Source organism: Pteronotus mesoamericanus, unplaced genomic scaffold, assembly GCF_021234165.1.
Source record: "Pteronotus mesoamericanus isolate MK-2021 breed Mesoamerican mustached bat unplaced genomic scaffold, CSHL_Meso_final contig_41, whole genome shotgun sequence".
Classification (NCBI taxonomy): domain Eukaryota; kingdom Metazoa; phylum Chordata; class Mammalia; order Chiroptera; family Mormoopidae; genus Pteronotus; species Pteronotus mesoamericanus.
The window spans coordinates 5,782,268-5,806,846 of record NW_026555152.1 but is presented as its reverse complement, the minus strand read 5'-3'; the positions used below and the strand labels follow the sequence as shown (position 1 = coordinate 5,806,846).

At 44.0% G+C, this 24,579-nt stretch overlaps 1 protein-coding gene across 1 annotated transcript in view; it reads left to right on the top strand.

The window, feature by feature from the left end:
• ATP8A2 (ATPase phospholipid transporting 8A2) overlaps positions 1-21,012 on the top strand; it is a 523,880-nt gene extending 502,868 nt beyond the window's left edge. The window contains exons 35-36 of the mRNA XM_054577153.1: positions 10,456-10,547; positions 17,147-21,012. Coding sequence (XP_054433128.1) covers positions 10,456-10,547; positions 17,147-17,244 — 190 coding nt within the window. The 3' untranslated portion in view covers positions 17,245-21,012. The remainder of the gene's footprint in view (positions 1-10,455; positions 10,548-17,146) is intronic.
• Positions 21,013-24,579: the final 3,567 nt, after the last annotated feature.

Sequence of the window (24,579 nt, the reverse complement as noted above, 5' to 3'; positions counted from 1 at the left end):
GATTATTTAGAGCTGTGTCATTTAGTTCCCAAGTGTCTGAAGATTTTCCTGTTATCTGTTAACTGATTTCTACTTGGATTCCATTGTGTTAGGAGAATGCATTCTCAATAATTTCAGTGCTTTTAAATTTGTTGATGTTTGTTTTATGTCCCAGAATATGGCCTTTTAGGGTACATGTTTCTTCTGCACTTGGAAAGAATGTATATTCTGCTGTCACTGAATAGAGTATTCAAAATATTGATTCAATCCTTTTGATTAATGGTGTTTGGGAGTTCTTTAATTTCCTTGCCAATTTTCCGTTTGTATATCAATTGTTGAGAGAGGAATATTGAAGGATCCCACTATAATTGTGATTTTATTTATTTCTCCTTTCAGTTCTATCAGTTTTTGCTTTACATATTTTGCAGATTTCTTGCTTTCTACGTAGACAGTTAGGATTGCTATGTGTTTGGGGTGGATTGACCCTTTTGTCATCATATAATGTCCTTCACTGTTTCTGGTCATTTTCTTTGCTCTGAAGTCTATTTTATCTGAAATTAATGTAGTTACTCCTGCTCTCTTTTGATTAACATTCTCATGATATATCCTTTCCCAGCTTTGTATTTTCTGTCTTCCTATATCATTATATTTGAAGTCAGTTTCTTACAGACAGCATATACATGGGTCATGTTTTTTATTCCACTCTGCAGGTCTGTGGCTTTTATTTGGTATATTTAAATCATTTACATTTTTTTATCCTCATCTGAGGACTTTTTTTTTCCTTGCTTTTAGAGAGATAGGAATGGAAAGAGAGGAACATTGAAGCAAGAGAGAAGCATCAACAGGTTGCCCCCCATAAGGACCTGGACAGGGGATTGCAGGTGCCTCACTGGAGGAATCATATGCACCCAGACTGCAGACCATACCTGCACCTGTGTATATGTCCCGACAGGAAATTACACCTGTAACCTTTTGGCTATGGGATGATGCTCCAACCAATTGAGCCACACTGGCCAGTGCTAGACCATTTGCGCTTATTGATATCTCAGAGCTTAAGTCTACCCTTTAATCTTTTCTTTGCAGGGGGGAGTTTGCTTTTCACTTTTCTATTTCCTTTCTTTCCTTCTTGTGGGTTTTATGAACATTTTTTAGAATTTTATTTTGATTTATCTATTGTATTTTTGAGTGTCTCTTTTAATATGAGTTGTTCTAGGTATTAGATTATGTACAAGGGGGGACCCCCAAAAAACAGAATTTATTTGCTTAAAAAATTGTGTATTTATTCTTACATGTTTAAACTTCAGTCAGTTGCCTTCAAAGTACTCTCCATTAGACATTTTTTCCACTGCTCAAAACAGTTTTTGAACTTGTCAGTTTTGATGCCTTTTAGTGCTTCTGCCATTTTTTTGTTTCACCACTTTCACATCAACAAAACATTTCCCTTTGAGGACGTTTTTCCTCTAGGGAAACGATAACAGAAAAAGTCACTCTGGATGATATGGGGTGAGTAGGGAGGGTAGGAAAATGGGGGTCATGTCACTTTTGGTCAAAAATGCTGAACACTCAACACTGTGTGAGCAAGTGTGCTGGTAAATCACCCATCATGAAATGGGCAGACATGTTGAAAGAGTCTTCAAAAAAAATTAACTGAAGCTTAATGCAGCCTCTCACAACAATGCCATCTGGTGCACTAATACAGATGGGTTCCTAGAACACTCAGCTAACAGGGGAAGCCTGTACTACAAGGGACCTGCCCTCCAGAAGACAATTCCGGTTTTTGGGGGGACCCTCCTCATATGCTAATTACTAATCACAGTCAACTGATGTTGTCATTTTCCCAGTTTAAGCAACGTATAGAAAGTTAGCCTTCTTTACACCTCTTTAATCACCCCCCTTTATAATATAATTGTCTTAAATATTTTCTCTAAATACATTCAGAACCACGTCAGACAGGATAACATTTTTGTTTTAACTTATCAAACATAATTTGGAGAATTCAAGAGGGAAGGGAAAGCCTATTGTATTTGCTCACGTTTTTGTTTACCATGTCCTTCATTCCTTCCTGATGTTCTAAGAGTTTTTCTTTTATCATTTCTTCTTTGCTCATAGAACATCCTTTAGCTATTCTGATGGTGACAAATTCTCTTAGTTTTCCTTTTATTTGATAATGTCTTGATTTCTTCTTTATTCCTGATATATTTACCCACTAGACAGTTCTTTTCTTTCAGCACTTGAAAAATATTACGCTACTTCAGAAACCTCAGTGGTTTCTGAAGAGAAACCCATTGTCATTTGAGTTGGTTTTTCTTCTATAGGTAGAGTGTCATTTCTCTTTGCCTGATATTGAGATCTTTGTCTTTGGTTTTCAGAAGTTTAATTATAATCTGTGTTAGCCTGTATTTCTTTGGGTTTTTTCATGTTTAGGATTTGTTTAGCTTCTTGAATCTGTAGGTTTATGTCTCTCACAAAATTTGGAAAGTTTTCAGCCTTTATATCTGTGAGTGCTTTTTCAGGCCCTTCTTTTTTCCTCTTATACTCCTGACATAACATGAGTGTTACGTCTTGTTTTATATTCCCACAGCCCTCTGAGGCTCTGTTAATTTCTTCTTCATTTTATTTTGTCTCCGTTATTCAAATTGGGCTGTTGTTACTGTTCTATTGAGTTGGCCAAAAAATGGTTTAGTTTTTTCAAATAAAATAAAAGACACATTTTTCATTTTAACCAATAACTTTATTGACTTGGATATTTTGAGTATGTCAGCCATCTCCCACATGGTATGATGTTGATTGTTGTCAATTAAGGTCTCAGTTTGATCACTACCAACTTCAACTGGCCTGCTCAACCATGGAGCATTGTCCAGGGAGAAATTTCCAGCACAAAACTTTACAAACGACTTTTGACATATTCTATAAGTCCCAGCATCTTCTCCATACACTGCACAAATCTTTGTGCAGTGTATGTTTCAGTTACATTTTTACCTTTCTTGAAATACTAAGGCATAATTATTATTATTAAAATGGCTCCACAAAATTTCACCAATTTTGATAAGTTTGTTTTAATGCACACTGATATGACAGCTGTCACACTGCAGTCTAACAAAATTGTCTCGAATGAAGTTAAATACAACTAAGCGCTACTAGAGTCATCTTATGAGAAAAAACAAACTTTTTGGACAACCCAGTATTTCCAATTCACTGATCATTTACTCTGTCCCTTGCATTCTGCTATTAAGCTCAACCACTAAGCTTTTTATTTTATAAGCTAGTTATTGTATTTTTGAGTTGTAAAATTTACAATGGTTTCTTCTTTATATCATTGCTGAGGCTTTGTAGTTTTTTGTTTGAAGCATGTCATAATTTCTCACTGAATCATTTTTATCAGGGCTGCTTTAAAATTTGTGTCAGATTATTTTACCACCTTTGTCATCTTGGTGTTGGCGCCTATCGATTGTTTTTAACATTCAGTTTGAGATCTTTCTGATTCTTGGTATAACAAGTGATTTTCAAATAAAACCTGGACATATGGAGTATTATGTTTCATTACACCGGACTTTGTGGCAGCCCTCCTCCTGCCAGGAGGAGGTGATTCAGACTCCCTAGTTGACCTCCATTAATGCCTGCTGGGTAAGAATGGGAGTTCTGTGCGAGTGCAAGCCTTCCTTCCCTCCAGTTCCTAGTTTAAATGGTCAGGGGAGACTTGAGACTAGAGAGAACTGGAGGAATCTACCTTTTCATTTTTGGAATGGAGTTTGTATTATGTTAGGTAACCTTGAGCCCTATTGTCCTCAGCCAGATTGTCCTCAACTATTCTATGTAATCTGAATTCTTTTCTTAACAAAAGGCAATATCCTATCTTCTTAAAGGCCAGTGAGGTGCTCTGTTTTGTTTTGTTGCTCTCACAATATATTCTAGAATTTGGAGTGGGCTTTCCTACCCTGGAAGAGACTTGGAATTCCATACTCTTTAAAAAATAATACAGAGGCCCTGGTCGGTGTGGCTCAGTGGATAGAGCACCAGCCTGCAAACCAAAGGCTGGCTGGTTTGATTCCCAGTCAGACCTGGGTTGCAGGCCCAGGTTCCCAGTAGGGGATGCACGAGAGGCAACCACAGATTGATCTCTCCCTCTCTTTTTCCCTCCCTTCCTCTCTGTCTAAAAATAAAATAAATAAAATATTTAAAAAATAATAAGAATACAGAGGAGTTTATTTTGGCTGCTCTTGGAAAACTCACTCCGTCTGAGCTCAGTGCTGAGCATTGTGGGCAGATACAAAGACAATACCAGGATCAAGTTTTGGAGGCACATATAAATATGATAGTGAGTCACAGCCTGAGTCATAAATACGAAGTACAAATGCAGTTTTACAATATATGTACCCATTTCCTCTATTCTCAGCCCAGGGTAGGTATGGTGAAAAATGCAGAGAAAGTATAAGAGCATGAACCCTCTGGCTGAACACACAGAGAACATGTTGCTGTTTCTAGGAATCACCATTTACCATGCCTCCTCACCCTGCCTGCTCTGCAGGGGTTTCTACGGGCTGAGGAATCCAAAGTGGCACCTTGGGCTTGGACCTGTCTAGACCTAGTGTGCCATAGCCTCCTGAACACCTCAGAGGCAACCCCAAGTCCCACGTTCAAAACAGGACTCTGTCTTTCCCACAAAACCCGTTGTTCCTCCTGTGTTTCCATCTGGATGATGGGCCAGGAATCATGGCTCAGGATGCCGATTCAATTGTAAATTCTTCTTCAAGTCTTCCTGAACTTTCTCTGAGTTCTTCACTCCTCCCTTTTACCAGTTTTGAGCCTTGTACACGCTCTGTTATGCATTCAGCAAGCACCCTGTGCCATGATATGTGCCTGTGTGGTGGAGTCAGCTCAGCGACCGAGGACTCCCTAAGGGCGGAGACTTTGTCTTAGGAACCTTTGTCTCCAGCACTGGGTCTCACATGCAATAGGTGCAGCATCAACACTGAATGAGAAGTCGGGTTTGTAAAAACGGGTTTTGTGTGTGTACCGGCTGTTAAGGAAAAAGGAGAATAATTTACTACCATCTAATAGAAGAGAATTAAAGACAGACTCCTAGCTCCATGGTAGAACTCCTATCAGAATGTTTGGGCAGAAAACCTGTTTTGTTTTGTTTTATTCTTGTTATTGTCCCTCTCATTACAGGGTGGGACAAAAGTGGATTTATATGGAAAATAAAAGTAAGTTCATATGGAAAAATAATACAATAGTTAATAAACAATAACATAAGAATAAAGTCTATGTTTCGCATACTCACAACTGTAGACCTACTTTTGCCCCACACTGTATATGTGCATTTAACTAAGTAAAGTTTTTGATCCTACAAAGGCCTAGGTAGGTCTGGCATATAACATGAGCCCAAAGGTCCTCATTTCCTAATGTTTAGATTATAATTAGTACAATAAGTTATCAATTAAAGCTGTAAAAATCTCATTTTCTAGGGATCCTTAAAAATAGGCTAGAATTTCCACACTCAGATAGGTTGGTAGATGTTTGGCCTTATCTGAAGGAAAGGGAATTTTGGACAAGCTTTTTTTTGAGGAGCCTATTAGATTTACGTTTTAAAAACAGTCCAGCATTACTTTTAAAATAAGTTTCTAAAAATACCTATTTGTTTTTGGATTTGTTGAGGTGTCAGCTGTGATTCCTACCAGCCGTAATTATGGACAGGATTTTAAAACAGATTTACAGTTATTTGCCACGTTCTCCATGCTCCTGTGCTTTGGCAGTTACGCGTGTGCTGTTTTTGCAGGAATCGCCTCCTGACAAAACTGCAGACGTAAGTTTATTATTTCCCAACATAGGCTTCTCAGTTCCCTGCTCCTTCTTAACTCTGCTCAGTTTTTGAGACAGGAGCACACCACCCCTCGTGTCAGCTTCCTAGCAGAGCCTGGTGTAGGGACCTGTGTGAGACTGAGTTTTGTCATTATTATTGGGAAGGCACCAGGAGTGCGTGGACCTCTGGGCAATTTTTGTTTACACGCACCTTTCATGTCTGTAGGTCCCAGCCAGCATACATGCTAAGCTAGGATAGGAAAAAAAATGAAAGAAAGCCATTTAACTCTAACGTCCCTCCACCACAGGAAAAATAAACCAACAGTTCAGGTGATGGGAGGGAATGGACCTCAATTCAGGACGCTGTCCCCTTCCTTTTTGTTTTTTTAATCGAACTTTCTTTTTTAAAAACACTGGTGAAATTCACTTAACATAAAATTTACCATTTCAAAGTGTACAATTCAGTGGCATTTAGCACATTCACAGGCTTGTGGAACCATCACCACTGTCTAGTTCTAGAACATAGTTCATCTCCCCAAGAGGAAACCGCATATGCTTTAAGCAGTCTCTCCCCTTCCTCTCCCCTCATACCTCCCACCCTACAGTCCCTGGAAACCTCTATTCTTCTTTCTGTCTCTACATTTATATCGACATTTATATCTACATTAATAGGATATTTGTATGAAATGTCCTAGTCTGGGCATTTCATATAAATGGAATCATGCAATATATGGCCTTTTTGCTTTGCCTTCTTTCACTTACCATAATGTTTTCAAGGTTCACCCATGTGTAGCATACAGCAGGACTTCGTTCCTTTTCATGGCTGCATAATATTCCACTGAGTGGCTGTACATTTTGTTTATCTGTTGATAGACATTTAGATTGTTTCCATCCTTTGGCTATCTGAATGCTGCTTCAGATATTGGTGTACTAGTATCTGTTTGAGTCTGTTTATAATTCTTTTGGGTGTATGTCTAGAAGTGGAATTTCTGAGTGATACATTGACTCCATGCTGGCCTTACTGAAGAACAGTGGCTGTACTATCTTACAGTACCACCAGTAATGTGCTAGGGTTCCACCTACTCCACATTCTCCCCAATATTTGCTATTTTCTGCTTTTTGTTTCTTTTTTATTATAGCCATCCTAGCAGATGTTAAGTGCTGTCTCTTTGATTTGCATTTTCTGAACGGCAATGAGCAGGATATAAAAACAAACCTGCACCTAGTCATACTAAGTGTTATAATGAAGCTGCACAATTCCAAAGACAAAGAAAATTATAAAAGTATTCAGAAGAAAAGACAGATTAACTTGTCCCCTTACATGAGTAGATAATTCAAAGTAAACAAGAAAGGCAAAAGGAAGGAACAAAGCAAAAATATGATAAACTGGAAGCATAAAATAAATGATTCCATTTAGACATATTTTAAAACATAATTATATATTAATGTGAATGCATGCATATATATATGTAGAACAAAAGTGTGACATATAAACAAAAGATTATTTCTAACTTTATTATAGTAAAAAAGAATAGAATCAGAGGGCAGTATAAGGAGACTTTATATTTGATATTTCATTATTTTGTTAAACTCTGAAGTAGTTCTGCCCTGGCTTGGTAGCTCAGTTGATTAGAATATTGTTCTAGTACACCAGGGTTGCAGGGAGGCAGTCAGAACACATTCAAGAATCACCCAATGAATGCATAAATAAGTGAAGCAACAAATCAATGTCTCTCTCTCCCTGCCTCTCTCTCCCCCTTCTTCTCCCTCACCCTCTCCCCCTTTACCCTCTCCCCCCTCTCAAACCAATAAATAGAAGAAATAATAATAATAATCTGAAGTAGCTCTCCCAGCTAGGCTCACTCCTGACATTTGCAGGACTGGGTGCACAAATACAAATGGGGAGAGCAAGCACCATGTCTAAGTAAGTGAAAGTTATAAATCAACCACTAGGCACCTATATTCCTTGACGAATATACCTTCATAAAGATGGCAGTGCTTGGTGAGTCCCAGATTCTTTGAAAGTCTGAACCAGAAAGTAGTGACATGGGGAAGAATTAGCTGTCTTGTGCATTCCACCCTCCCTTGCCAATCCCAGCTCTGTCCTGCACTGGGCAGGGACATGTGCACATACATGGGGACATCCCAGTCCATACATCTCATGCAGAAAACTACCCCTTGGCCACTCACATAGGCCTAGAAGTGTGGACACTGGCTATATGGCCTACTTTTAGAAGAATGGAGCTAGCAAGGAGGTCAGGTTAGCTGTGGATGCCCGTTTGGAGGTCACACTGAGCAGGAACATCTAAGGTCCCAAATACCTGGGGTGTGAAGACAGGCACGGGCTCTGGGTAGGCCAGAGCTTGGCCCCGTGAACCCCTCACCATGTGGGAGGTAGGGCTGCGGGATGGAGTGGGTCCCTCTGAAGCACAGGGTCTAAGGGTGGTGCTGTCATTTGCTAAAGCCAAATGGGTCAGTGTACGCTCACTGTACTGGTTTCTGGCTGTGTCTGTGTGTTTGGAATATTTCATTATAAAAAAAAGAAGAGAGAGGGAGAGAGAAAAGCATACACCATTCCACGAGGGAATTGGGAACGCCTGCCTAGCACAGAGGCAGAGGTGAGAGCACTACCAGCAAAGTGCCCTGTGACCTTTTGCTTTAAAACAGCAGAGTCTCTGTTTCCTCACCTGCCCAGCAAGAAGGCCCCTCCCACCAACATGGTTCTGTGAAGTCTCCTAAGCCCCATCACTAGGAGGAGCTCCTGGACCTGAAATCTCAGAGGGACCATGGATGGCCAGGGCAGACGATGGGCCTGGTGGCAGAGCATAGCCCTGCCTGTCCCCTAGGTTTCTGGGGAGGGAGTGCCTTGTCAATCAGGAAGGCTCGGAAGGATGCCCCGGGAACCTGCAGTCCAGCTCTCGGTGAGCACTTCTACACACAGTGCCTTCCAGGGTCAGACAGGGAGGATGGCCCTTCGGTATATTCCTGAGGTCCTGAAGCCAGCCATCCCAGGGCACTGCAGGTGGTCAGGCGACAGTGGCCACACAGAGGGACGTCATACTCACAGGCTCCCCCGTCATTCATCTACGCAGCCCTGCGGTCCGGGGCAGTTGCTCAGCGGGGCCCAGTGAGATCAGTTTGCCTGTGGGAGAAAAAAGATAAGAGAGGGAAGGGGAAGACAGCGTGAAGGGACAGAAAAAGTGTTGGGTTTTTTTTCCCTCATAAGCCATCAGACACTGCCTAGCTCAGCTAGCTCAGACTTACCCTTAGTTGGTGATTAAGCAAACATTGTCCTTTCAACCAAGAGAGTCAGAAAGTTCTCTCTTCTGGAAACCCAAGAACAAAATGAGCTTCGGCTCATAGAACTGTTGGAATACCCAGGGTCCCACTCCTCTTTCGAAGGACCCTGGGGGAGCCATGACATGGACTGTGGTCAGGGGGTCGGGGGGTGTTTTGGATCCCAGGCAACTGCAGGTCCTTAAACAACCCAAGGTCCCACAAATGGCAGATTGGGGGCATATTTGCTGCCATTAAAATACCACAGACTGCAGCTGCTTAAACAAAAGAAAGTTATTGTCTCACAGCTCTGGGGACTGCAAGTCCAAAATCAAGGTGTCGTCAGGGTTGGTTCCTCCTGAGACCTCTCTCCTGAGCTTGCAGGTGTCTGTCTTCTTCCTTTGTCTTCACGTGATCTTTCCTCTGCATGCATCTGTGTCCTAGTCTCCTTTCCTCATGAGGACGCCAGTCATACTGGATTAAGGCCCATCCTAATGACCTCATTTTAACACCATCACCTCTTTAAAAGCCCTGTCTTTTAATACAGTCACATTCTGCGGTACTGGGGGTTGGGACTTTAACTCATGAATGTGGGGCAGGGGGCGGGGGCACAGTTCACCCTCTAATGGAGGGCACCGGCAAACTCCTGGACACCAGAAATCTCAAATCTCATCAGGAGCGAGCAGAGTGACATCCTGATGGTAAGAAATCAAAGCGCTTTGTCCACCTGGACAATTTTCAAGCACACACTGTGGTTCATAGGAATGAAGACAGCTGTCCTCCAGGGTAGCTCCGTATCTGTTCACAGCTCTGGCAACCTTAGAGGAAATAACTTCAGGAAAGGCAGGAAGAGCTTCTAATCCTTGTGTTTTCAAAGAAAACTCACCTTGATTTTTATTGTGGTTCAGAATAAACATCGGGTTCTGTGGAAAGAAGCCTGGCTCTTGCTGGGGTCCTGAGGCACCTGGGTGAGGCTCTGGCCCTGGTACCGGTTACTGGCTTGAGGAAAGGCAGCTGCAGGTGGGGTTGAGGCTTTTCAGACATTTACCATAGAAACAGATCACTCCTTCAAAAGTGTTCTGGGAAGCCAAGGATTTGCCTGGTATGAAAGGGTACTTGTAGTGCACTTCCATTAAGAGGAAGGCAGGGTTCAGAGGCGTTGTGTACAGGGCGGACTGAAAACAGAGTGCCTTTTAGAAGCAAGAGCCATGCCCTCCAAGTGTCGAGATAGCATCTACAGTCAACACGGGGCAGCTTGCGAAACTGGAGATTTTTCTTGACGTGGGGAAGGAAGCTTTTGCTCCCTGTCTGTTTTATTTTACAACCTGAAGTCATTCAGTGAGTACCTTTTGAGATGTGTCCTTGTGAATTAGAGGCTGACCGCATTTGCTTTACCTGCAGGATGAATGAGCGAGACCGCTTGTTAAAGAGGCTCAGCAGGAAGACGCCCCCCACTCTCTTCCGAGGAGGTTCCCTCCAGCAGAATGTTCCACGTAAGTAGTCACGGCCAGCCCACTCAGGCTGCGAGACCCGGCCCACGCAGGGACGCGGGTAGCTTAATGAAGGCCTGGGTGTTGTTAATGGGGACGGAGACAGCTGCCAAGCTGGAGCCCCACGTTTGGAAGTGAAATTCGTGTGTTTGGCCTGAGGCAAGTACAGCTCGAATATGGGTAGTTCCCTGGGACCCAATCAAATGCCTGCATGACAAAATCCTTGAACTTAAAATCCTGATGTGGTTAAGATCCCCTGTCAGCCTCCCAGTAGCATTTTTTCTAAGGTCGAAGAGATATTACTTTTAAATTGTTTCCCCAAACATAGCAATATGCAGGGTTTTATTTAATATTAGTATATTAATTAAAACAATGCCAATCACCGGTTTAAAAAAAAAAAAATCTCTGCGCTTTTCCCAGGAAGGCTGCCCGGCGTGGCGCAGCAGTGTCCCCACTCTGAGCGCCAAAGCCCCAGCCTAGTTTCTGCTGAGGGGGCCTGAGCTGAGCAGGGGTCTCTGGGGATGCACCAGAGCCCAGAGGAGCAGGGAGGGGAGGCCATGAAAGGCAGATGGGGTGCTGGCACTCAAGGGGAGGCTGTGGGCGCACTTGAGCGATCCAGCCATTCTGCTCCCAGCTGAGGGGTGTCATTAGAAGTGAAGGTTCAATTCATGCCGGGGCCTGTAGGCCCGTGGGCCCCTGCTTCCCTGAACCCTGCCTCTCTCTCCAGCCCACACGCCCTCTCTTACACATGCACATGCCATCTCTTCAGCCCATGCCCCAATTCCTGCTTCCCTTTCTATCCCTGAGGAGGTGAGAGAGAAACAACTGGTAGACCAAGAATAGGTTAGAGAAAATAACGATTGTATCCATAGGACAGGTATTCAAGGGCCTATGTCATGTTTAATTGATCTCCACCTATCAACAGATCTTTGCAGACTTTCTCTCATTTGAGAGAGAGGTAAAGGGGTGGAATAGTACCCCTCTCACTTTCTCCCCTCACTTTCCCACTGGAATAGCAGCATGAGGGAAAGGGGCTGAGGCCTCCCTGTAGGGCCTCGCCCGCTTGGTGTGCCCTTTAATACTCCACGGCCCCAGGAGGGAGCGGTGTCAGCCCCAAGAGCACCTGGCAGAGGCTCAGGTCAGTACAGTAACCGGCCCAGCACGGGCCAGCAGTCGGGATCCCGGCTGTGGCGTCTCTGATCCAAGAGAGAAGTCAAGCCAGGAGGCTGGCTGGGGAAGTCCGAGGAGTGAGGCGTGGGAGGCCAGCCCCTGGGGCTGCGCTGCCTGGCTTCCCGCCCCGGCTCGGCCACTTTTTTGTGATCTTAGGCAAAGTAACCATTCTGTTTCTATATTTGTAAAATGCAGATGATAGGAGAAATCACCTGGAGTCGTTGGGAGGATTAAATGAGATCATAAAGTGCCTAGAATAGTGCCTGACAATACAGAGTTCAATAAATGTTAGGTACTAACTATGTATTTTTTTTTTCTGCCACTAATTGAGAAACTTTGGGAAACTCACCTATTTCTCTAAATTTTTGTTTTATCCTCTGGAGGGAAAATAGAATTATAATAATATAAGCCTCCTTAGTCTTTGCGAGGATTCACGATGATGTAATGGACACAAAGAAAATGCATACTGGTTTTCAAACCACCATTTCATGCCAGGGAGCCACGCTGCTTCTCTATTGTATGTTTCAAAGTAACCATAGAAAGAATATGTGCGATATATTATATATACAGTTGATTCTGACTAAGGAAGGTGTTAGGGGCACCCACCACAGCTGAAAACTTGCATGTATCTTTTGACTCCTCCAAAACTTATAGCCTACTGTTGACCGGAAGCCTTACCGGTAACATAAACAGTTGATTAACACATATTTTATATGCTATATGTATTAGATGCTCTATTCTTAAATAAGTATTACTTAAATATTCATAAGTAAGCTAGAGAAAAGAAAATGTTCTTAACAAAATCATAAAGAAGATAAAATACATTTACAGTATTTATTGAAAAAATTACATATAAATGGACCCACACAATTCAAACCTCTGTTGTTCAGGAGTCAACTGTGTAGATCAAAGACCAAGTGGAAGAGTCATAAAATGTCTTAAAACAACTACTAAACATTTTGCTTAAATCACAACATTTGGAAGGACAAAAAAATTCTAATGAAGAAACACAAGAAATCAAAAAGCTTCTAAAATCACAGTACATTTTAAAAACACCCAGAAATCAGTAGTAAGAACCTGTTTGATAATAGACTGTGTACATCCTCAACTGGAGAAGGCGCCTCATCAAACATTCAGAACCGCTCCCGGCATGTGGAAAGTTCTGCACAGCTGATCTGGGCCTTGATGTCCTGCTGGGTCTGTCTTTCTTGGGCCTCGGTCTTCCCAGAAACTGGAAAAATACTCTAATCTTGGAAGTACTTTTAGTTCCTTATGAGCCACTGACACAGTATGTGTTAGGGAGAGCAGAGTTTCCTACCTGGTCTAATAACCTTATCGCCCCACAGTATTTCCCATTTTCTCCTCTTATTAGGAATATTTTTTCAGACAGGAAACTGCCACTTTCTTTAAGATATTATAAGAGCTCATATTCAAAAGAATGCTGCTTAAGGGGAGTTTTATTCCATAAAAATGGGGGAAAAGAATGACATGATTTTATAAACATCACAAAATGTTCTACCAGGACTAGTCAAAATAACTAAAATTCACCTTCCTCTTCATCTCCTTTCACCTACCCCACTCTGTACCCACAGATTCTGGCTGTGGCTGAGGATGTAGGAGGCAGGAACGTTAGAAGGGCAGCCAGGGAGAGCTCAAGCTGAGTGCTTTCTCCAGGCCCCATCAGTACTTGGTGGCTCAGGACTTCCTGAAAGACATGTGGAAGTGGGAAATGCTAAGAGCTGGAAGCTTCCTCTGTGAGCTCCCTGTTTGGGTGCCAATGGCAGTTAAACATTCATCGGGCAGAAGCTGGTGAACTGATACTGTGTCTTTGTCAGGCTGAGGGGTGCAGGGCCCACTTGGGGCTCACAAATGCTATTGTCCCACTAAAACTTCTCCAATTATTACTCTAACCCCCACCCCCCAGCATATTTTATGAGAGCCAGGGACACACCTCCGCTCCCAGGATAATCCTATCAGGCCATCCTCCTTTTGTTCTTGAGTTATGAAGTCCACTTTCAGTCTCAGTTGAGATTAAGTCTGGTTCAGAAAGTCTTAGTGTATAACTTTTTGGAAACATGATATCAGATGCAGCTAAAGGGAACTAGCAGAGAAACAACTTGGTAGTGACCTTTGGGTGCTCTGCTTGCCCCAAGGGAAGAGATCTGTTATTGGACCAGGAGCCCCTCTCTCCTTTCTCTTCTGCTGGAGAGTGAGTGGCTGAATAATCCCACCAGAAGGCCCTCGTGTGAGGGAAGCAGATAGAAGCTGACAGCGCCATCCCACTACAGGCAGAAGAAGCCACTGCAGCTGGCTTCCCAGTAGGCGCAGGCAGATATGAATGAAAAAGAGAATACATAAAAGGGCATAGACAGTTCCAAATGCTAAAATGCCTTTCTCAAAAGGATGCTCTGAAAGAATGTTTCTGTCTCAACAAGTTTCTTTCATTCTTTCCCCTCTACCCCTTACCACCGCTCCCCCCCCCCCAAAAAAAAAAAACATCCAAAAAGATAGGTAGCAGTTGTTCTCTTTGGACTGATTGTTGAGACAGGCACCTTTCTTTTCTGGCATGGAGGTAGAGGACTCCCCTGTTGGTGCCTAGTGTGAGTTGGCCCTGAACAAAGGCAAGGGTTCTGTAGCCTGGGGACGGTTAGCCAGGACAATAACAGTGCCCACATGGAGGACCAGAGCTGTGAGAATCTGGACCTCACCTGGTCCAGGCTGTTTTTGTTTTGTTTTTACATAAAAGTAAACCAAGGAGACCTAGCGAGCTGAAAGAGCCCATGGTCCCATGGCTGAATTACTGCCAAGCAGGGGTTAGAACCAGCCCTTCTTGCCCCCAGTGCCTCAGCCGTAGATACCCAAATCTGTGATGAAAGCAGAGCAGATTGGAAAGCTGTCTTCAGGGTGGAAGGCACAGTAGTCAACCCTGCCCCAGAAGCGTTCATGAAGAGCACTTACAAAGCATTCCCGTTGCCTGGGACCAGAGCCACTTCTGTCCGGTTGATAAGCGTCCGCTTGGGGTGCCACAGAGCCGTGGCAGGACTGTCATTTCAGAGGCTCCGGAGATCCAGAGACAGCCGCAATGGGTCCCCTCCCCAAAACACCAGGCGTTCACTACAAGCATTGGCTTTCAAAGACCACAGAATGAAAACTGTCCAAGTTGACCACAGTTCACAGTCTTGTCACTGGAGGAGACAGGGTTATTTGCTAGCTTTTGCTTTGAAACATCCCAAGGAAAGGCGTCTCTTCTAGGACTGCAGTGAAGACGCTGCACAAAGAGCACTTATGCTGGGACAGGCTGGTAGCCCAGCACCAGGAGGGAGGGGACAGAGGGAAAGAGGGACGGAGGGAGGGAGTCTAGGAGGCAGGTGAGGAGCTGCCCATCAGAGCTGGGCATCATGGAGGTTTCCTTGGCCCTGGTCATGTCTGACCAAGCAACTCAGGGGAATCTACAAGCTGTCAGGGAAACGGGATGCAAAGGAGTGTTTCCTCTTCAGATTCTGTGCAGCCTCCAAGGCTATGAGTCTCAAAGCAAAACCTCCTTGTGTGGAAACCCATTGTGAGGAAGTTCAAGTGTGCTGGGCCCAGGGCCTGAATGAGCCAGCAGCCCCCTCTCCAGGCTGCCTGCTTCTGCCTTTCTGCTCCAGACATGCCCACTCAGTGCCCAGCTAGGTGGGGCTCACGGTGGCCTGGGGGCAGCTGCTTCCCCTGGCTACCATGCAGGGTGAGATTTGGGGGTTTGGGGGTTAGATTTCGTTAGCAATGGAGTTAGCGAGCCGACAAGAGTACCCTGTGGAAGATTGCTCTCTGTTCTGTCAGGCTGGCTGTCTGGTTCTGCCTTCACTCCACCCCCCTACCCTCCACCTCTCACCCCCCACCCCCACTCCTGCTGCCGTGTCCTCAGCCAGCCCCAGCCTACCTCTGGAGACCAGCTCTGGCCTCCTGGGTGGCCCTCCCAAGCTCTCGGGTTTTCTCAGGTGAGGCTGAGAGGCATGCTCTCCAGAAGAACTGGGAAGCCAGCCCAGGGACAGGAGCTCTGAGTTGATGGGCATCCACAGAGTGAAGAGGTCACCTGAGACTCTTCTAAAGTCTCTTCTTCTCTGTCCCCTCAAAGTCTCTTACACATCGTTATTGTATATCTTTATACTCTAGGAACTCTTCTTTTTAAGCCAGAGGTCTGAGTAAAATAATTAGCAATCCAGGAGATGATCCATGGGCAGAATTTCCGATTTCTGTTTCTCCTTTAAAGACCATGACAATTAACTAGGAGCTCTGTCAATTAGTAACAAATATGCAAAGGCAGAGTCACCACTGTCAGCCTTTTTACTGTGTTGTCTTTGGTCAGAACGTCTCATCCAGAAGGTGAGCCGACAGAGAGGGACTCTGGTGAATGTCCCATCTATGGGAAGAGCCAGTGAGGAAGGAGAGCCCCGCCTGGGCTTACCGGAGCTAAACTTTTCTCAGAGCTGGTGATACGGGAGCGTGTGGGCCCTGCAGAAACACTGCCTGGGTCCGGCTCCAAATTCTGCCACTCACTAAGTCTGGGACCTTGGGCAGGTAATGACATCATGCCATGCTTCAGTTTTCCCATCTGTTAAATGGGAAATATACTAGCATCTATCTCATAGGACTGTTGAGGAAAATAAATGAGTTATTTGTGCACAGTACATAGGACAGTACCTGATACACACAGCATTTAATAATTTTTGGCTGCTGCTATTATTATTATTACTAGTACTACTACTACTACTACTGCTACTACTACTACTACTACTACTACTACTGGAACTGGTTGTAAGAACTAGTCTTCTTATGACCACAGGGCCAATCAGGGCCTCTTGATTTTATCTTGTGATCTTTTTCTTTGTTTACATAAATATAAACCCACTGTAATTTCTTATTACCAGCACAAATCAGCCCAATTTAAAAACAGGAACTCTCCGAGCATCACGTGCTCTTTGCCATCTTTCACTATTAGCGTGTGCGTGTTTTCCCCAGCATGTTTACAGCTTCATAAATTACCCAGCCGGCCTGCAGCTTCAGGCGCATTGGGACATTTCCGGAGCAGAACAACTTGATTGGTGGTGGGAAAGTGCAGACATGGACCAGTGACCCACTGTTTATGCTTCCCAAGCTGAACTCAGCTGCAGCCCCCTAAATGGGAGGCTGCCCCTCAGCGCCATTCCCATCCCAGCATCAGCAGCCAGAACCCCGGGGACCCGGCCCGCCAGGCTGTGTCCTGCCATCATTCCCACACTACCCCCGCTCCCCTCTGGGTCACAGGCTTCTGGTCTCAGGCGCCCACTGGCCCACTGCTGATGAGGCTCATGTGTGGAAGTTTAGCAGCAGTCTCCCCAAACACAGCTTCTTCCAAGCCTAGTGCACTCCCCCAATTCAGCCCTTAACCACTTCCTCCCGTGTGCTTCTTTCAGATGGGTACGCCTTCTCTCAAGAAGAACATGGAGCTGTCACTCAGGAAGAAATTGTTCGTGCTTATGATACCACCAAAAAGAAATCAAGGCAGAAATAAGTCAAGTTTCCCCGATTAATGCTAGGAAAGAGATGCAGTTTGTTGTACCCATTGTTAATACGTTTTTGTCAGAAGAGACTGGTGTCAGCAGCCAAAACACGGGAAAACACATTTCTGTGGCCTTAGCCAACCAGTTTGTTAGTTATATATTCCTGTGCAAACCTGGGGTATGTACCATGGGAGAAGCCATTTCTCCCTCACAATTTGTCTGCAGTGCTTGGCCTAACCTTTGTTTACCTTGTTATGAAGCATTCAACTGTGCTCTGTGAAGTGTGAAATTAAAACCATTATGTTTCACCGATATTTAGACATCAGTACAAGTTGTTCTGGGAGGAAAGATAAAAGAGTTTTATGTTGCGTGAGAAACCCACCTTGTGGCAGGGGAGCTGGGACACCCTTGCTTCCTGTTTTGTTACCTCACAGATTAAGTCCACAGGGCAGCATGTAAACTTTACTTTAGGCAGGTTGCTGTCTTGCTTTGTTTCCTATTTTGTTTGTATGAAGTTGGCATAAACTTCTTGGTAGCAATGAAATCACAAATATGTGTATCTGGGTGGGAAACCTGAGAACGTTGGTTTGAACCTCTTTGCCACATTCCCAGTGGGACAAACCATTGATGTCCAACAGAATCTCCTGCGCCCTTCCCAGGTGCCTTCCGACCCAACCCTCCCACTCATTCAAGTTCCTCGTCCCAGACGTGCATGGCTAGCCACCGTGCTCAGTGCATGGCTGCTGGTGGGCAACAACCGGAGTCCACACCCTTTCTTCCACAGATCCAGATACATGTGCAAGAAATCCCTTCTTCCATTCACCCTTTTCTGCATATATTCTAAATGTTTATATTCCTCTTTGTGGTGAGGGAAGCCTGTGGGTCAGGGCGGTGGTGGAGACATGCTCTGGTCAGGTTCTCAGTACTCACTTCCCAGTTTCCAGACAACTGGACCCCTGGCATCTGTGTAACTTTAGAACCCACACTTGTCTTCTCGGGAGTTGAGGGCACATTTTGGATTGTCACTGTTGGAAAATGAATGAATTTAGAGCACAACTCCCCAGCGAAGGAACACACCTGTCGCTCTGTAGCTCTAGAACCAGAGAGGATGTGCAAACCCAGATGAGAGAGTAAGGGCCCCTGGGTGTGGGGGAGGAGGGTGGCCATGGAAGGAGAAAGCACCAACCAAGGACACAGACACAGGGAGGAGGACATAGGGGACATTTCCCACCGACTCTGAGCAAAAATTCTGAAATCAAGCCCTGATGCCCAGACGATTGTCCTGATCAGCCTAATATGTCCAGGAGGTTAAACATGACGTTGACAGGCAGTTTTAATTGCAAAGAATTCAAAACATTTCAACACCTTTTTTTATACCAACAGGCATCCTTCCTTATTCAGTCAGTGTTAGATACAGGCACTGCTCACAGTAGGAGGTATCCCGAGTATAAAATGAGGAAGGGACGTCATTGACTTTCCAAACTGGAGAGCCCCTTGTTCTAAATTTGGACAGAACCTCGATGCCTTTGAGCAGCTATGTGAGCACCTGGAGCCCTTAATAAATGACCAGCCTGGAGGCACGTTCTCTCCACTCTGCTTTGGTTGCCAAACCAAATTTTTGGATGGCTTAACATAAATACTTCTGGACAGCTGTTGCTGGTTACAGTGGCACAGTTCCTCTGGGAATAGCTGTACTAAATTAGGAAATAGAACAACAGTGCACTCTGCTTCCTAACTCTTTATTTTTGGAACATCTACAGCTTATCAGGCATTGAAATAATTTAGAGAATGATTTTGCATTGACGAAGAAAACTAATCCCTGACTTCTGATCAAGATGGCAGTATAGACAGACATGGCATGCCACTTCAAGAACGACATCAAAATTACAACTAAAATATACAACAACCATCACTCAGAACCATCAGAAATTGAGTTCAATGGAATTCTAACAACTATGGAATTAAAGAAACCACATCCATCCAGACTGAGCCAGTAAGCTGGTGCCATATCTGAGACTTCAACAACCTGGCTAACACTATTTGACCTGCCTCAGAGATACCCAGAGACTCTGCCCCACCCAAATTACAGGCCAACTCAAGCCACTTTTCCATATGAATGGCTGGTCTTAGCTCATGCTTAACAACTTCCTGAATCCTCTCAAACAAGTAACAGCTGGCTTCAGTGAGCCCTCGGTCCAGCACTAGCAGCAGCCAGCCTAGAATCACAGCTTGGCATCACCTGGGAATCTCCAAGCCCAGCACAAATAGCAGCCATCTCAGATATCTTTATAGCTCAGGCAGGGTGGCCCCAGGAAAAACACAGGTGGGGGCTGACCTTGACCTTCACACCCAGTGGACACCTACATACCTGGTCGGAGCACCACCACCCTGCCCCTGCACAGCTGATCCTCCACAGAGGGCAGAGGTTGGTGGTAAGTGGTCACAGCCAATCCTTGCAGCTGACTGACCTGGGTAAATTCCTCCCCTTGATCTGCCAACAGCAACCAAGGCTCAATTACAAGAGGAGGGTGTACTCAGTCCACATGCAGGGCAAACCTCAAGTGCCCACCTTGGGTGATAGAGGAGGCTGTTCCACTGGACCTTACATAATACCTACTACATTAGGTCGCACTACCAAGATATGGAGTCATAGCAGCTCTACCTAACACATAGAAACAAACACAGGGAGACTGACAAAATGAGGAGACAAAGAAACATGGCCCAAATGAAAGAACAGGTCAAAACTCCAGAAAAAGAACTAAACAACATGGAGATAAGCAATCTATCAGATGCAGAGTTCAAAATACTGATGATAAGCATGCTCAAGGAACTTAGAGAGCACTTCAACAGCATAAAAACGATCCAGTCAAAAATGAAGGATACACTAATTGAAATAAAAAACAATTTACAGGGAAATAGCAGTAGAGGGGATGAAGACAAGAATCAAATCAATGATTTGGAACATAAGGAAGCAGAAGACAAACAATGAGAACAACAAGGAGAAAAAAAGAATCCAAAATGAGGACAGTATAAGCAGTCTCTGGGACAACTTCAGGTGGTCCAACATTTGCATCATAGGGGTGCCAGAAGGAGAAGTGAAAGAGTAAGAAATTGGAACTCTTTTTGAAAAAATAATAAAAGAAAACTTCTCTAATTTGGTGAAGGAAATAGACATGCAAGTCCGGGAAGCACAGAGTTCCAAACAAGATGGATGAAAGGGGCCCACTCCAAGACACATCATAATTAAAATGCCAAAGTTTAAATATAAAGGGAGAATCTTAAAAGGCCGCAGGAGGAAAAGTTAGTTACCTACAGGGGAGTTCCCATAAGACTCTCAGCTGATTTTTCAAAAGAAACTTAGCGGGCTAAAAGGTATTGGCAAGAAATATTCAAAGTGATGAAAAACAGGGACCTACAGCCAAAATTGCTCTACCCAGAAAACATATCAGTTAGAATCGAAGGGCAGATAAAGAGCTCCCAAGATGAAAAATTAAAGGAGTTCATCATCACCAAACCATTATTATATGAAAAGCTACAGGAACTTACTTAAGAAAAAGAAGAAGATCAAAACTTTGAACAATAAAATGGCAAAAATATATAAATCCAGCAACAATTGAATCTTTAAAAAAACAAACAAACTGAGCAAACAAAAAGAAGAGACAGAATCATGGATTCAGAGAATCATGCCAGATGGGAGGGGCATGTTGGGGAATGGGTGAAGAGATGAGGGGATTAAGGAGTACAAATAGATAGTTACAGAATAGCCCTGGGTATGTAAAGTACAGTACAGGAAATGGAGTAGCCAAAGAACTCATACGCATGGCCCATAGACATGAACAATGGTGGAGGGTTTGCCTGAGGGAGTGGGGGCTGCTGGGTTCGGGGGGACAGAGGGGGAAAAATCAGGATGACTATAATAGCATAATGAATAAAATATAATTTTAAAAAAGAAAAGAAAATGAATACCTCACTTAAGAGGTGACCAGGATCCAGGGCTTGAGGGGGAGTAGGACAAAGCAATTAACAGGTAAGGCTCAGAAAATTGTCACTTCTTCCTCCCCAAGGTGATGAAACATTTAAATGCTATAGCACCCAGCAAGACGAATCATTGAAGGACTATCATGCTGAAATTACAGGGGAAAAAGTCTAATTAACACAAACCAAGGTGCGTCTTTATTGCACACCAAGAAAGATGATGGTCTAAATACAGAGGAGAGTTGAAAATGAGAATTGAATGTGCATTAGACTTCCTGACTATTTGGTTTCATTTGGAACTAAGGCTATTTGGAAAGAGGGAACTCAGACTCAGTTCTTTGTCAAACACTTACCCCTCTCTTGAACTTAAAGCCTTCTGAATCATATTTGTGAATTATCGTGTGTATGCGTGTTTATTTTGGGCTTTCCGTCTTTTATTTTCTACATTAAAATGCAGTTCACATTTTTGAGATTTAAGTATATTTTCCAATTTTCTTGAGAAGTATTCCAAATAGTCTTTGCAATAATGAAATACACACAGAGAAGAAAACAGTTGATGTGATGCCGTCCTATTTATTCTCTCATACAATTAAGCTATCTTGTAGCCAAATGGCTAAATCGGGTTTCTAGGAGGAGCAGCTGTCACTATGTATGATGTAGATTATTTAGACAGCACTGACTCAGGCTGTGACATTTGTCCTATCTTTAAATTGAGGTCAGTGTCACACACAACCCCTCCCCAGGGAGCAGGGTGGACTGGACTAAGTTGCATACTCTGGCTGTCAGCTCAGTGAAAATGCCACATGGGACTTGTCACTCTGCTACACAGTAAGTGACACACAGCCTGGCAGGTCATAGTCAGCACTGCAGCTCCTGCCTCTGAGTTGGGCTAAAGTGGCAGCATCCACTCAGGCTCAGCCCTGGTCTAGTGTTGCACACAGGCAGACTGCCAACTCTTGTTTGAGCCTATGTCCCGTTCTGCTGACTCTGCAGAATGAGACCAGCCACTTGGAGCACTTGGTCCTGAGCTCAGCTTCACACAGGCATGGGCAGGCAAGGGTGGCTACGGAAAGCGTATATTGAAAAGGGAGAAGACAGCAGGATATTCACCAACCATTTATGCTTGGCTGCCTAGATTAGCACTACATTGCTGATCAGAATGGGCTTTGCAATGACAGGGGGATGTAGCTAAAAGTGTCTTGTCTCTAGGCAGAATATTCCAGGCTTCTTGACCCATGATACCTTCTCCCATCTCCCACACACATGCATACATGTAACAATATTTTCTGGATCAGTACAGCATACAGGGCCTGTGCTTTGGAGAAAGGAGATACTGTTTCTTTAACACTCATGGATTAATATCCTAAAATGTGAGCCTGGGTTTCAGCAGAGCAAGGCTGAGGACTCTGTTGACATTTTCTTTTCCTTGACAAGGCTTCAGGTATTGCTGTAGGGAGCTGGCAGTGAAAATCAGTAATAACTTGTCAAGAAGCAGTGAATAATGAAAAAAAAAGTGAGTATAGGGAACTAACATCTGAAAATGCATATGGACATATATATTAGAGGCTTTAAGGTTGAATATTTTAAAAATAAAGCTATAGTCTATAATCTCCATTTGTTATAACAATGACCCTTTATCTTACTTTTTGAACCATAAGGAAGAGAACTTTCTATCATATTCTTGTTCCTACGGATTTATGGCTTAGATCATAAGTTGAATAGAATGATTGCAAAACTCTGCTCTAGGATAAGTTTGTCTTTAGTTTTGAACATGTGAAAAAACTGCACACATTTCAGCCAGGGTTTGAATTACTGCCCAGGGTCATTGTCCCAACGTTATTCAAGGAGTGATTTAGCCTCAGCATTTGAAATGTAGCCTTCATCTCCTGGGATCCATAAAAAATGTGTACAGGGAAACCGTGGTTATAGTTAAGCAGAGCCTGAAATACTAACTTGGCAAAGAAAGGTGTTTATCAGGTCAAGTCAGAAGGTGGCATCCCCCATCTTGTTCATTAAATACTTTCTTACACAAATACTTAAATTGGCAAATACAATAGTGATGGAGCTAGTGAAAATAAAGCGCCACCCACCCACCCAATAAAAGGGAGGAGCGTACACCAGTTGGCTTTATTGCTGGTTCTTCGTGGGCTGAGGGCAGCTCTTTGTCTCAGGGCAGTCTTGGGAAAGAGTACTGAGCCTCATTCTAGCTATTGGTCCATCTTGAAGGGCAAGAAGAGTAGCTAGCAGGGTTTCCATGGGTCGCAGATCCCCCATAATGATATATTAATAAGTATTGCCAAAAGGAGTGGATCCGAAATAGTTGACTTGATGTTTGCACTTTTCACGTATTTTTTCTCATCCTGAATTGTCCCACAGCGCACACTTCCATTCCCTGTCACAACCGCTTCGTTAATGCCAAAGCTCCTAGTGGGGCTGTGTTCAAAACTCTCTTCGTTTTGCGAGTATGAGTCAGTTGTGAATTGGGGCACAGTCTTCAGTGGGAAGGAAAGGATGCTAAACCAATATAAATCGAAGTGGCCAGAAGCGACAAAAGAAATGGAAGCAGAAAAGAGGGGAAAGTTCACCCATTGCCTTACTTACCCCCCGCCCCGCCGACCTAATGCATAGATGCTAAGTCTGACAAACAGACTCTCCCCTGCTCCTCTGTTCCCCTGACTGAAGGACACAAAAGAATGATTCTTTTTACACCCAGACTGGCTCACTTTCCAGTGACAACCTCTTACCCTGGTTGCCTTAGAGATACCTACTTTGCTGTTTCTCCCAGGCATCAGACCAAGAAAAACACACAAGATTAGTCCATTGGCATTTCTTCTGACCTGGCTAAAGAAAGAAAGGAGACCTGTTCGTTTTAAAAGTCAGGAACAAAGTGTCAGGTGGCTTTGATTTATGACAGAAATCGGAAGAAGAAAGTTGAAGTAATGGCACTATCCAAATAACACTGTCCAGGAAACTCAAGGGTCAAGAGAGCTTATCAAGAGCCTTTTATAGGCAAGCTCTTCAGTGCGGAAGAGAGAGAGCCAGAAAGAGGGAGAGAGCCCAAAGATCAGGATGTGAACCCACGTCCACCAGGACTGGATTCAGTCGCATTCCTTAAGGTAGCTCAGTGCCAGGTGGATCAAGAAAAACCGGGACAAAAACTGCCAGAGAAAATCTGCCCTGTCATAGAGCGTTAACTCCTTCCAGCAAGATCGCTGAGCAAGGAAATATACTTTAGGGTTTTCATTAATAAAATCAATGCCAGGGCTGACACTTGCACCCATCTTCCCTCTCCCCTGTGACCAGTGATGGCTGGACTCAGGAGCACGTGTGTTGCCTGCCTCCGGGCCTCCCTCTGAAGCGCAGTGTGACAG